Raw genomic sequence first — 13,968 nt, forward strand, 5'->3', positions numbered from 1 at the left:
ATTGGTAAAATCCATGTCTGAGTGGCTGATAAAAAATTATGGAACCTTGTATATGTTGTTAGGCATAAATATTTGGGTAAAACAAACATCTTGTATCCTCCCCAGTCTTTTGGTGTACAAATTAAACATTGTATGGTGCAAGAAGCTATTCAGATACAACACTGGGCTACATGACAGGAATGGTGTACAAAAGATGAGATGGTCTTGGCCTGGGATGTTGATTCAGAGATGCCCGACTCAACGCCAAGCAGCAGCAGCCGCGCTACACCGCAGGCCCCGACAGTTCTCGACCGAGAGCGGACTGCGGCACAGTTCAGCTGTAGAAGCAATCACAGGCCATTCCCCTAGCAGAGCAGAGCAACAATCAGGGATCAGGCCTGTCATTGAATAGAAGCTGAATGACCTTCAGCTTCAGCTCCGGCAGGCCTGCCTCCGCTCACGGACTAGCCTCGGTATTTCCTTCCATGTCTTCGGTTTCAATGGTTTGAATTCCGTTACTGCACATACCACAAGCGATGTCAGAAAAAAAAACTTGTACAAACTAATGTGTTATATCATAATGTATAGCATGATGGCATTCAAATAATGGAGAAGAAACTTTTGCAAACGTGTTGACCATTATGTACAAGGGATGGAATGGATGACTGCATCTGTTTATTAAATGTGGCCAAGATAGAAGGACGTGCTGCAAGCATACCTTTATAGCAGGCATCTAGAAATTTGTGGTCGATGGTGCCCAGTTGCGGCTGCAGGCATCTAGGGAGCTTCTTTATAGCAGGGCAGCCTCTAATTTCAAGAGCCCAGAGAGAACTGTATACTTGCGGCTCATTCGGCAGGGATGCCAGGGTACTGGATTTTTCAAGATCAAGGTATTCCAACGATGGGGGGTGCTCTCCCGACAGACACTCCAGCGATGTCAGCCCACTGTTGCCAATAATGCGCAGTGTCTTGAGGGGTGCAGGCAGACGGAGAGGCCCACCCAACATGCCAGCACAGTCCCATATTGTTAGAGATTCGAGATGGGGAGGAAGTAAATGCTCTCTTGCAGTTGCTGCTGGTGGCTGTGGCATGATAGGACTTCTGCTTCTGTAGGTAGTGGCTTCTGGTTTCTGGAGCCCACCCAGCTGGCATGATAGGACTTGAATACTACTGCAGCCAGCAATCCGTATGGTCTTTAAGGACAAAGGCAGACTTAGAACCGCTGGTAAGCTTCCACATCCAACTAAACGTAGATATTCTAGGCATGTATAAAAGTGATTCATGGGTGAGGATGGCAACTCTGATACAGCTGTAGGCACGTCTGCCTCACTGCTAGAAGATACTTGGACTAACTCTGCCATGCCCTGCTGCTTGCCGAATATGGACTCAAGCTTAATGCACCCATCAATATACATTTCCTTGAGAGATGCCGGGACGTTGAACATCTCTACTAAACTTGGGCAGTTTTCTAAATAAAGAGACTCCAGACCTCTCGGGTGCTGACTCCTTTCAGACGCCAACGGCTCAAGAGGAGCTTGTGCATATCCAGTCAGATTTTTGCAGTTTCTAATCAGTAATGTCCTCAAGGATACCATGCTTTGGAACACATTCTCTGGCCAGTGGACGAGCACATCACATCTATCAATTTCCAAGTTTTCAAGGTGTACAAAATAGCCCCACGGCTCTAGTGCACCTGGTCCAAAGAATGAGTTGCAGCATCCTAACCCCACAACTGTCAGAGGGGATTTCTGGTTCCATTTCTCCTTGTTGTCCACAGGTAGAATTGAAGTGCACTCAACCTCTGATGGTGTTTCTGTATTTTTTAGCTTCAGTATCAGATTGGTCAATGAGGACAAATATTTGTCCACAAACTGGAAGATCTCTTGCTTGCCATCTTCAATTTCTAACACACTGATTTTTGGTACCTCAGGTAAATCTATCAACATTGGGCATTGCTGAACTGATAGTTTCTCAAGCTGTGGAAAAAATATTTGTTCACCTTTGGCAGCACCATCCCATCTCTGAAAACTCCCCAAGCATTTCATTTTGAGCACCTTGAGGGCAGGAAAGGCTGAACGTACCAATCTATAACCACCTCCGCTACATGGTTCTTCAAGCAATGGTGCTTCAGGTAAATTTATCAGCTCTGGGCATTTCTCAATTGACAGTTCCTCAAGACAAGGAAACAATATCTGTTCTCCTTGAGTCTCTTCGACTGCATCCCATCTCCGAAAGCTCTCCAAATCTTCCATTTTGAGTACCTTTAGGGAAGGAAACGCAGAGTGTACCAATGTATAACCACCCTCACCACAAGGTCCTCGCAGCAATGGTGCTTCAGGTAATGCTGCCAGCTTTGGGCATTTCTCAATTGACAGTTTCTCTAGACAAGGAAACAATATCTGTTCTCCTTGAGTCTCTTCGACTGCATCCCATCTCTGAAAGCTCTCCAAATCTTCCATTTTGAGCACCTTCAGGGCAGGAAATGCTGAGCGTACCAATGTATAATCACCTTCACCACAAGGTCCTCGCAGCAATAGTGCTTCAGGGAATGCTACCAACTTTCCACAATAGCTAATAAACAACTTCTCAAGCACAGGAAATATTGTTTGTTCTTCTTGCCTCTCATCTATTTTCCACCATCCTTCAAAACCCAACAGATGTTCTAGCATAAGCACCTTCAGTTTTGGAAAAGTGAAGATTGCACTGCATCTGAACAAAATTTGCAATCCTTCACAATGAAAAAGATGGATCTCAACCATGTTTTGCAGCATACCCATGCACTCTCCTCCATAGGAATATATCTTCAGAACCTGCAGCCCACCATGAGGTTCGAACTTGTCAAGCACCTTGCTCTCGCCAACCTCTGTCCATCTTAACGACAGTTCTCTGAGATCCTTCTTGTTTCCAAGATTCGCCACTCCTGCTTCTGCTTTTTCAACATTCTCTACCTGGCGTAGCTCTAGCTGACCACCAATCTTTAAATCATGCAGCTCTCCAACATCACTGCAATCAGGGCCAGGAACTCCTGCCACAAAACATGTCAGCGTCTGCAGGTTAGTGAGTTTTCCTAGTTCTGGAGGCATGCTCTTCAAGTTCCAACATCCATGAGTGTAGAGGTGACGGAGGGAAGTCATATACTTCATTTGCCTTGGAAGTCGATCAAGATGATTACAGTAGGAAAGGTCCAACACTTGCAGGTTATATAGAATACTTGTATCTTCAGGAAGTGCTTTGATAGAACTGTATGAGAGATCAAGGTACCTCAGGTGATGCAGATACATTGATTTCAGAAGAAATGATTCTGTGCCTCTAATACAGAGCTTCAAGGCGTGCAAAGAGTTATATTTTGATAGATGCTTCAATGAACTTTGCATAGGACTATCACATATGAGTGTTTGAATGGCAGGGGATCTTTTCTCCAAAGAAGCATTCAAAATACCTTCTGTTCCTTTACATGATAAAAACAAATGCCGAGCAGTATCTCCAAGCCACTCAATTTTACTTAGCTCCATAGTCACAGCAACACATTCCTTTCCCATAACAGACATTGCAATATCATGCATAAGATCGTGGATTTTACATGTTGTTCTGGAATAATACTCCCAGTGTTCTTTACTCCTCTCTATATCCAGAAAGAATGACCTTGAAGCAAGCTCATCAAAAATAAGTTGTCCAATGGTTTCAAGACTATCTTCCTTGTGTTCAGGGATAAAGCCATTTGCGATCCATAGTTGGATCAGCTTCGCTACATCAATCTTGTAATCCTTTGGAAATACAGCACAAAAAGCAAAGCACTGCTTCATGTGCGATGGCAAGTCGTTGTAGCTAAGCTTGAGTATTGGCAAGATTCCAGTTTCCTCAGTGCAAATGCTGCTTCTAGATGCTATAGCATTCCATTCTTTCACGGTGGTCTTGGTACGAAGTACAGAGCCCAGTGCACTTGCAGCTAATGGAGAGCCACAACATCTCTTCACAATCTCACCAACCATCTTGAGTAGCTCGGGAGGCTTTCCATTCTCTAAATTGAATGCTCTATCCACAATAATTTCCTTTATGAAGTGATCCTCCAAAGCATTGAGATTGTAGGCTGCCCTATCTGCACCCATAATTTCAGCAACTCGTTTATCACGAGTTGTTGTCAACACTGCACTGCCCATGCCACCATGCTGAAGACATACCTTCAGCCTTTCCCACTTACGTAACTCTTTGTTGTCCCAAACATCATCCAATACAAGGAGATACCGCTGTCCGCTGACCAGTTTTTGAAGTCTATCCAGTGGTGGTTTGTCTGTATCAACATTCTTATTGGGAGATGCTTCAACTATACTCTTGGCCAGGGAGTTCACATCAAAGGTATCAGAGACACAAACCCAGAGCAGCAACTGGAAATGCTTCTGAATTTCAGGATCATTGTATATGAGCTGCGCTAATGTGGTCTTGCCAAGGCCCCCCATTCCAACAATGGGAACGACTATGAAATCTGCATTGTTAGCTTGACCAAGTAGTGTAGCGACAATATTCTTCTTATCCTTGTCTCTGGATCTGCTGGCAATGTCTTGCAGGTCGGTGATAACAGAATCCGTCTGCCTCCACTGCTTGGGCACCGGCGGCTGTGGTCGGTACTTGAACCTAAAGGCATGCATCTCCGCTATAAGGACATCAATGGCCTTCAGAATCCGGCAAAGCTTGCGACCCATTTTGTAGCGGAACACAATACGGTTGTGAGTAGGGAATAGCTTTATTACATCGAATCCAAGCTTTCTGTAGTGCCCCTTCTTCCTGGCTTCACGGCGGAGTGCTTCGTACTTGAATTCATCGAAGACTTCATTTGCCTCATAGGCCACAGTCTTGAGCTCCTGGAGCCAGGCTTTGGCGCCATCTCTATGCTCCGTTGCCTGCTCCTCGGCGTCAGTCATGACGTCAAGGATGGCTGGAAGCTTGCGCTTGAGAACCTTGTGCTGCTCCTCCATTCCCTCCATCACCTTGTACTCATCCAGGAGTGAGCTGGACGCCTTGCTCATTAGGATGGACACCAGTGGCCGGATGGCCATGGCGGCCACCAGCTCCGCCATTGGAACTCTCGGAAGAAACTCCTCCAACACAGATGCACTGCAGAAATTAATGAAGCAGACAATGGTGTGAGCAAGACGTGTATAAGTAGAGTTTGGGATCTGTTCTTGAACAAATTACAAGTCAAAATACAATCTTGCAGCCATAGTTACCTTCACGAGCTTGCCCCTGATCAGCACCCAGGACCAGCAACGCAGCAGCAGCAGCGAGGAAGACGCGGTCCTCACAGGCACGTCTGCGCCAGCTCCAGCATTGTATCGGCGTTAGCAGCAGCAGCAGCAGGTTCAGAGCCTTGTCAGTGCCGGCGACGCGGCGCAGAAGCAGGAGGCGACTCCAGTGAAGTTATGGTGGCCGGCGCTGAACGGATGCGTGGGTGGGGCTGTAGGCAGGCTCTAGTCCGACGACTGGGAGTTGGGAGATTTTTGTGAGGTCTTGAAGCTTTTGGATGCCTGAGTTGAGAAGAGAAATGTCGTGAGCGGGAAAGGTATAGTGCTTGAGCTCTCCAATATACAACAGTCGTATGTAGCCTGAGATCTGTTCTCGAACCAAACATGAGAAAAATAAATGTATTCTTGCCACTAGCGATGCAGGCTTTAATAAAGCAATCAAATGGCTACACCGAGGCGCCGACAGCCGTCTGAGACAGCGTGTACCGCCAATACAAAACGTCCACTTGCAGCTAAGAAAATAATTTTGTTTCAGATACGTTTGAAGCATCATGTGAGCAGTCACATGGTTGTCCCCACTACGAGGAAGGCAGAGATTCGTTTTTCATTCTCGTCAGTCATGATCCACGGTCTTGACATTTACTCCCTCCATAAACTAATATAAGAGCGTTTAGATTACCAAAGTAGTGATCTAAACGCTCTTATATTAGTTTACAGAGGGAGTACAAGCGTGCTACCAATGCCTTGCCATCAGCATCAGCACTCAGTTGGTAGCCCTTATTCACAAGTTGTGCTGTGAATCCATTGCATCGTGTGTTACCTCTCAGGAGTACCATCAACGCTTCATCCACCTTTTTTTCAATATAAAATGCTCCATCCACTTGGATTCTGCAATTGAATCCAATGCCCCCTTCTCTTTTTTACTCTAAAATGTATTCAGCATATTTTACCCGAATGTTCACAGTATACAACGAATGTGTACAGCCCAAGATCTGTTCTCGGGCCAATCACAAGAACAATATTTAACCTGGCGACTGGTGACGCAGGCACCAACAGGCCATCTGAGACGGCGTGCACTGCCAGTACAAAACGCCCACTACGATTTGATGCATCATGTGAGCAGTCACATGCTTGTCACCTAATACAAGGAAGAAAGTGTTCAATTTTTCAGTTTCGTCAGTCATGACATTGGTTTTGTGCATTACAAGCGTGCTACCAATGGCATGCCATCAGCATCAGCACCCAGTTGGTCGCACCTATTTGCAAGTTGTGCTCTAAATCTACTGCTCCATTGGTTTCCTCTTAATTATCATCAAGGCTCCATCCGCTTGGGTTTCGTAACTATATTCTCTCTCTTATTTTCACTCTGAAGTGCATCGAAAATATTTTACCTGAATGTTTACAATCTTACGTACAACGGTCGTATACAGCCTGAGATCTGTTGTCGAGCCAATAATAACGAGAACAATGTTTAATCTTGCCTTTAACGATGCAGGCTCTGATAAAGTAATAGAATGGCCACACCGAGGCAGGCACAGACAGTCGTCTGAGACGGACGTGCAGTGGCATTACAAAACATCCACTTGCAGGCAGGAAGATAATCACGTGAGCAGTCACATGCTTGTCACCCAATACAATGAAGAAAAGTGTTTAATTTTTCAGTTTCGTCAGTCATACTTGCAAGTTGAACCCATCCCACCTATTTGTAAGCTGTGCTGTAAATGCCATTTGCAAGTTTCGTTTTGAGCTACCAACCAATTATACATAATACAGAAGTTAGACTAGCTAGAAATAGCAGCAAAAGCTAAAACAAATTCTAACAGAGGATGCAGAAACAGATTTGAACAGATGCGTCTTCTGTAGGTACCTACATATTCGAACAGAGTGAACGGGGAGGGGAAGGGGAACCTTGAGGGGGTACCTACATATTTGAAGAGAGGCCGGGATGGGGTCTTGGAGTCCTGCCCGCCGCCGCCGCGCTGGGTGCTGCTGAGTTGAGAAGAGATTGTTGTGAGCGGGATGAGTATAGTGCTTGAGCTCTCCAATATACAACGGTCATATGTAGTCTGAGATCTGTTCTCAATCAAATCACAACAAAAATATTTAATTTTGCCATTAGCGATGCAGGCTTTAATAAAGTAATCAAAATGGCTACACCGAGGTGCCGACAGGCATTTGAGACAGCGTGCACTGGCATTACAAAAACGCCCACTTGCAGGCAGAAAGATAATTTGTTTCAGATACGTCTGCTGCATCACGTGAGTAGTGACCGAATACAAGGGGGGGGGGGGGGGGGGGGGGGGGGGGGGGGACTGATTAGTTTTTCATTTTCGTCATTTGGTCATGACACAGGGTTCACGGCCTTGACATTTACAAGCGTGCTACCAATGCCGTGCCATCAGCATCAGCACCCAGTTGGTCGCACTTATTCACAAGTTGTGTTGTGAATCCATTGCATCATTTGTTTCCTCTTAGGAGTAGCATCAACGCTGCATCCGCTTGGATTCAACATATTTGCAATTGAATCTAACACTCCAATTCTCTTCTCTTCCACTCTAAAATGTATTGAAATATATTTAAGCCGGATGTTTACAGTATGCAATGGTCGTATACAGCCTCAGATCTGCTCTCGGGCCAATCACAAGAAGAATACTTAACCTGGCCACCGGCGACAGCTGTCTGAGACGGCGTGCAGTGCCATTACAAAACGTACTACCAATGCCATGCCATCAGCATCAGCACCTATTTACAAGCTGTGCTGTAAATCTATTATTGCGTCCCTGCTTTCCTCTAATCATCAAGGCTCCATCCGCTTGGATTTTGTAACTATATTCTCTCTGTTTTTTCACTCTGAAGTGTATAGAAAATATTTTACCTGAATGTTTACAATCTACAACGGTTGTATACGGCCTGAGATCTGTTCTCGAGCCAATGGTAACGAGAACAATGTTTAATCTCTTGCCATTAACGATGCAGGCTCTAATAAAGTAATTGAATGGCCACACCGAGGCAGGCACAGACAGTCGTCTGAGACGGCGTGCAGTGCCATTACAAAACCTCCACTTGCAGGCAGGCAGGCAGGAGGATAATTTTGTTTCAGATACTACGTTTGATGCATCATGCGAGCAGCCACATGGTTTTCACCCAGGACGAGGAGGAAAGTGATTGATTTTTCAGTCTCGTCAGTCACTCATGGCATTTGTTTTATGCGTTGCGTTACAAAGTGTGGTACCAGCATCAGCAGCCAATTGCAAGCTGTGCTGCCTGCAAATGTAAATGTAAATCTATTGAACCATTTGCAAGATTCGTTTTGAGCTACGAACGAAATATACATACGGACTGGAAATAACAGCAAAAGCTAAAACAAATTCTAGCAGAAGATGTATGAACAGATTTGAACAGAGCGGGGAAGCCAGCAAGTGATGTAAGTACCTACCTTGAGCGGGAGGCGGGATGGGGATCTTGGAGGCCGAAGTCGCCGTTGTTGTTGCCAGCCGCCGCCGCGCTGGGTCCTGCTGACGCCGGAGGTCGCCGCAGCCATGGACGGACAGATAGCGGTGGTGGTGGTGGTGGTGAGGTGGGAGATTCGCTGCACCACTGCCAGCAGCCACAGAACAAGGCGGCCCGGCCGGCCTTGGAGGAAGGGTGGCGGCGGTGGCGGCCGGCCGGCCGGCCTCGGTGACCTCGGCGGCGAAGAGGAGAAGGAGATGCAGACCGGCAAAGTGTGGGTGGGCTGGGCTGGGCTGGGCTTATGATTCGGGGGCCTCTTATGTTGGGCCTACTCGCTCTAAACTGAACTCTGATTTCTTTTTTCTAAGGGTTAATTAGATAAATGCCATTCCAATTATGACGATTCATAAAAATGCCACTGCAATTTTCAAACTTTTTTTACAAACTTTGAAAAATGCAACTCCAGACTTCGAAAAATGTCACCAGAAATGGCATTTTTCAAAATTTAAAAATTACAGTGGCATTTCTCGGAATCGCCATATTTGAAGTGGCATTTATCAAATTAACCCCTTTTCTAAATGAACTCTATATTCATGTTGTGAGTACACTGTGGTGTACAACTTGGTCAACCTGAAAGTTATTGAGACCGGTGAATAGTGGTGATCGTTCATTGGGCTGCGCTGCGGCAATCCTTTGCTCCTCCTATTGGCGGTTCGCCAAGGTCGAAAGCAACCCTAACGTCAATCGTGCTACTGCAGAGGAAGGGATATCGGCCAATGGCATCATTCTCTCCTTGGACTCCCCTCCCATGCCCAAGGGACTTGCGCCAATGGGTCTACATACCAACCCCTTCTTGTGGGGGTAAACTTTCCCTTTAACATTTGTCCAGGTGAACCTGACACCAATCCTATCTATCTCGCGAAGACCAAGATAAACAATGCAATCATTAAACATTTGTATACGTGCAAAATTGACATGTGCATTCTCTTGTCTTCCGCGAATTGGAGGAGGTTAAAATCGCCCCCGACAACCACGGGAAGGGTGGCGGCCGAATCCTTTCGGTGAAGCTTCTCGAGGAAGGAGGCAGACCTACATTATGGTGGGGCGGGCGACTTCCATGGAGGTGGATATTTTAAAATATTCAATAATTACATTTCGGAGTTTCAAAAAATTCTGAAAAACAATTCTACATATTCATATGAATGTATTCTACATGTGTATAAAATCTCACAACGAAATACATTATGATGAGAGCTACGAAAAAAGAGAAAATTGTGCATTTCTAATAGTGAATAGTATTTGCACTGTTCATCAGTTTGAAAACCGCGATTTGTCATTCTTGTGTAGCTCTCGTCATAATGTATTTTATCTTCAAAATTTACACACATGTAGAATACATCTATGTTACTTCCTCCGTTTCTTTTTAGTCTGCATAAAAAGTTTGGTCAAAATCAAGCTTTATAAAGTTTGACTAACTTTATATTAAAAAATATGAACATTCACAATATGAAATTAATATTACCAGATGGGTCATGAAATCCATTTTCATACTATATAGTTTTAGTATTGTAGATGTTTATATTTTTTAATATAAATTTGGTCAAACTTTGTGTAGTTTGACTTTGGTCAAATCTTATACGCACAGTAAAAAGAAACGGAGAGAGTAACATGTATGATTTTTTTCAGAATCTTTTAAAACTTTAAAATATGTTTTTCGATTTTTTTTAAAATACCCACCTCCATGAAGGTCGACGGTCGTTGGCATTTTGCTCGCCTTTGGCCTCATTCCCATCCCGAGACGCGAGGTGGCCGAGCTTTTACCACAAGTGGCAGCTTTTTGGTTTTCACCGTGCCTCTTTCCTAGCGAGCATCTTTCGACCGCTGTCGTCTATGGTTACAGTACCCCCTCTTTTCCACGAGCACCACTCCGCCTCCGCCTCCGCATCCTCCGCCTCCGCATCCTCGTCGGCGGTTGAGATGAACCACTGCGACTTCTTCGCGCCGCCACCTCCGCACCACCGCTGCTTCGAGTCCCGGCTCTGCTCGGAGGTCTTCTGCACCGCCGTGGCTTCCCTTCCAGATCTCCGATCCGCATCACCGTTGAGCTCCAGGTCCCTGCTCCGTTCAGAGGTCTCCTTGTAGTCTTTTGGGCAAATTATCGAATTAATGAATGAACTGAGCTCTCCAGCTCCTTCGTTCTCAATCAAAACCTTTGCTATTTCCTTTTTCTCTCCCGTGATTCTCTAACTGCTGCTAGGGACATCACAATTGGTATCAGAGATCAGACTAGGTCGCCCCACTACACACAACGGCGCCGCTGCGCGTCGGTACCTGACGCGGACGACCCCGAGGGTCACCTCCAGGGTCACGCCGACGAGCCGTACAACCTGCAGTCCGTACCTCGCGGCGAGCAGCTTCCACGCGGGCGATGCGAGGACCACCGCGATGCCGACGACTACTACAATCGTCGCTGCGACGCCTGCGACTACTACGAGCGCCGCCGCGTCCGGGGCGATGACAATGACGGCCACGAGCGCCGCGAGGGATTTCACCTGAAGCCGCCCAAACACGCATTTCCAGTCTTCAAAGGACAGTTTCCTCTGCTCTGGATTGATAATTGCTATACCTATTTTGAGATGTACAATGTTCCTGTCCGACATTGGATTGGCACTGCTACACTGTATTTTGAGGATCATGCTGCTCTATGGTTGCAAGCCTACAAGCGCACTCATCGCCAGATTAATTGGGATTCTTTCATCACGGCAGTGGTTGCTGAATTTGGGTCTGATGAGTATGATGGGCAGATGTCGACGTTGCTGCAACTTAGGCAAACAGGCACAGTAGCTGAGTACAAGAGGTCTTTTCAAAACTGCATGTATCACTTGTTATCTACTGATGCCACACTACCCTCCAAATGGTTTGTGTCTCATTTTATTCATGTCCTACATGATGAGCTTCGCGCTGCAGTTAGATTACACCACCCAGCTAGTGTTACCAGGGCTACGGCATTGGCACACATACAGGAGGAAGAGCATGACCACCACCAGCTTCCTCGTACACGACCGACAGCTTCCATCAAACACCCTACCACTGCGGCGACTTATGTGGCCCCCCAGGGTACTGGTGCTGTTGTTCGAACAGACGGAGGCCGAAAAAATATAGATGATTATGCTCGGGAACGTCAATTATGGGATTTCCGTAAGGCCAATGGCCTCTGTTTTCGCTGTGGAGACAAATACACTAAAGAGCACAAGTGTAAAACAGGAGCTCCACTCATGATGATTGAATTGGGTGATTGGGGAAGTCTTTTCTGATGACACCGTGCATGCTCTGGAGCTGCTGGAGGAACCAGCTACGGGCCAAGCATGTTCGATGCTTTCCAGTCACGCCTTGGCTGGTACAGAGGACGTGAACACTTTGCGTCTCCGAACATTGGTGGGTAACAAGGTCATGCTAATCCTTGTCGACTCCGGTAGCACTGGCAGTTTTGTCAACTCAGATTTTGTGCATCGGGCTCAGCTTCCTGTCCAAGAAGCCAAAAGTATTTGCGGTGAGACTTGCTGATGGCTCTCGTATATACTCCACCACAGCAGTTCCGCAACTCACATGGTGGTGTCAAGGGGCAACTTTCTGTCACAACATGCGAATTCTGAACTTGGGCACTTATGATGCCGTGTTGGGGATGGACTGGTTGGACAGTTTTAGTCCCATGACTTGTCACTGGCGTAACAAGCACATTTCCTTCCCTTATGGTGACAAGGAAGTGCATTTGTAGGGTATTCTCACCGAAAAACAACAGTAATTACAGGTCATGGAAATTGACCAGCTTCGGAAGTCTTTAACTGGTAACGATGTGTGGGCGCTGGCACTGCTTGAGCTTGCTCCGACAGACCAAGTGACAGGATCAAATTCTCCTGATGTGCTGAAATTGCTAAATGAATTTGATGATCTGTTCCAAGAGCCAAAAACCTTACCGCCTCATAGGGATTTTGATCATGCCATTACTCTGCAGAAAGATGCACCACCTGTGAATTCTAGGCCATACCGCTACTCTCCATTGCAGAAGGATGAGATTGAGAGGCAGGTCAAGGAAATGCTAGATGCAGGACTAATCAAACTTAGTTTTAGTCCTTTTGCATCCCCGGTGTTGCTGGTAAAAAAGAAAGACAACACTTGGCGCTTCTGTGTAGATTACCGCAATTTAAATGAAGGGACTATCAAAAACAAGTTCCCAATGCCAATTGTAGATGAACTAATGGATGAGTTGGGAGGTACTAAATTTTTCTCAAAATTAGACTTGCATGCGGGATATCACCAGATCCGGATGTTGGAGGAGGATGAACCCAAGACAGCTTTCAAAACCCATCATGGCCACTATCAATTTAGGGTGATGCCTTTTGGTTTACCGAAAAAGGGTTTCCCCCCGCTTTGTATTACAAAGCAACAACAGCGATACAACCAACGATAGGTGCTGGGGCGGATGCAGCACAGGCACGCCCAAAAGAAAAGAAAGAGAAAACACAAAAGGAAAAAATGCCGACAACGGCGGATCAACGAAAACGAAGATGACTCGCAACCGCTGCGCCCGCCGGAGAATTCCACCACGCTCCTAGCACCAAGAAATGCCGCATACCAAGTAACACCTTCAAGAAGGAACGCGACGACAACGAAGATGCTACCGGACATGGCCTAGGGTTTCCCCCGGTACGCGAAGGGCCGTGGGAGGGATGGGGGATATCCGACGCCCTTCAGGAAGGCACGGCGGCGCTCACGGGCGTCACCGCGTCGGTGCCGAACAAGCCGACAAGGATTTCTCCCAACCTCCAATCAACCACGACCCCAGACGATCCATCGCGCTCAACCATACATGCCGTCCACCAATATGCGCCACCACGGACTCGCAGTCACCATCGCCGTCTCACCGTGACAAGCGAAGCGAGACCGGCGGGATCAAGAGGAACCAGCTGGAAACGAGGAGCAGCAGGGTCAGCGGCCACGTGGGAGGGAACAACCTCCACCACCCTCGGCGGTGACCGACCGGACGTAGCTCAGGAGCAAACCAGGCACCCCTGCTCGATCGAGCCCGAAGCGGGCTCGTGAAGCTCTCATCGCTGCACTGCAGTACACGTGCCACCGTCTCCGCCATCCCCAGCCCAAGCCACGCCTCCGTCCGCCGGAGATGACGCCGGAAAGCACACACCAGGCCCACCCAAACCCAGATGGGGCCCAAAAGGGCCCAGATCTGGGCCGGAAGGGCGCCGCCCCGCAGCCAAGCAGCCACGCCGCCGCCACCTTGCCACTC

The 13,968-nt window shown here is 47.0% G+C and overlaps 1 protein-coding gene across 6 annotated transcripts; it reads right to left on the reverse strand.

The window, feature by feature from the left end:
• Window positions 1-39: 39 nt before the first annotated feature.
• Window positions 40-8,938, reverse strand: LOC125542232 (putative disease resistance protein RGA4). 6 transcript variants are annotated; one of them, XM_048705225.1, is made up of 5 exons: window positions 8,653-8,938; window positions 7,142-7,202; window positions 5,202-5,498; window positions 698-5,088; window positions 40-497 (listed from the first exon to the last, which is right to left on the reverse strand). In XM_048705225.1, exons 4-5 carry the CDS (start codon window positions 5,049-5,051, stop codon window positions 412-414), a joined length of 4,440 nt encoding a protein of 1,479 aa, XP_048561182.1. In that variant the 5' UTR covers window positions 5,052-5,088; window positions 5,202-5,498; window positions 7,142-7,202; window positions 8,653-8,938; the 3' UTR covers window positions 40-411. The 6 variants fall into 6 exon arrangements, with proteins under 6 accessions (XP_048561182.1, XP_048561175.1, XP_048561169.1 ...); XM_048705218.1 differs by having other exon boundaries at window positions 7,138-7,202; XM_048705212.1 differs by having other exon boundaries at window positions 7,142-7,205.
• Window positions 8,939-13,968: the final 5,030 nt, after the last annotated feature.

The sequence above is a fragment of the Triticum urartu genome, chromosome 1 (assembly GCF_003073215.2).
Source record: "Triticum urartu cultivar G1812 chromosome 1, Tu2.1, whole genome shotgun sequence".
In the NCBI taxonomy this organism is placed as follows: domain Eukaryota; kingdom Viridiplantae; phylum Streptophyta; class Magnoliopsida; order Poales; family Poaceae; genus Triticum; species Triticum urartu.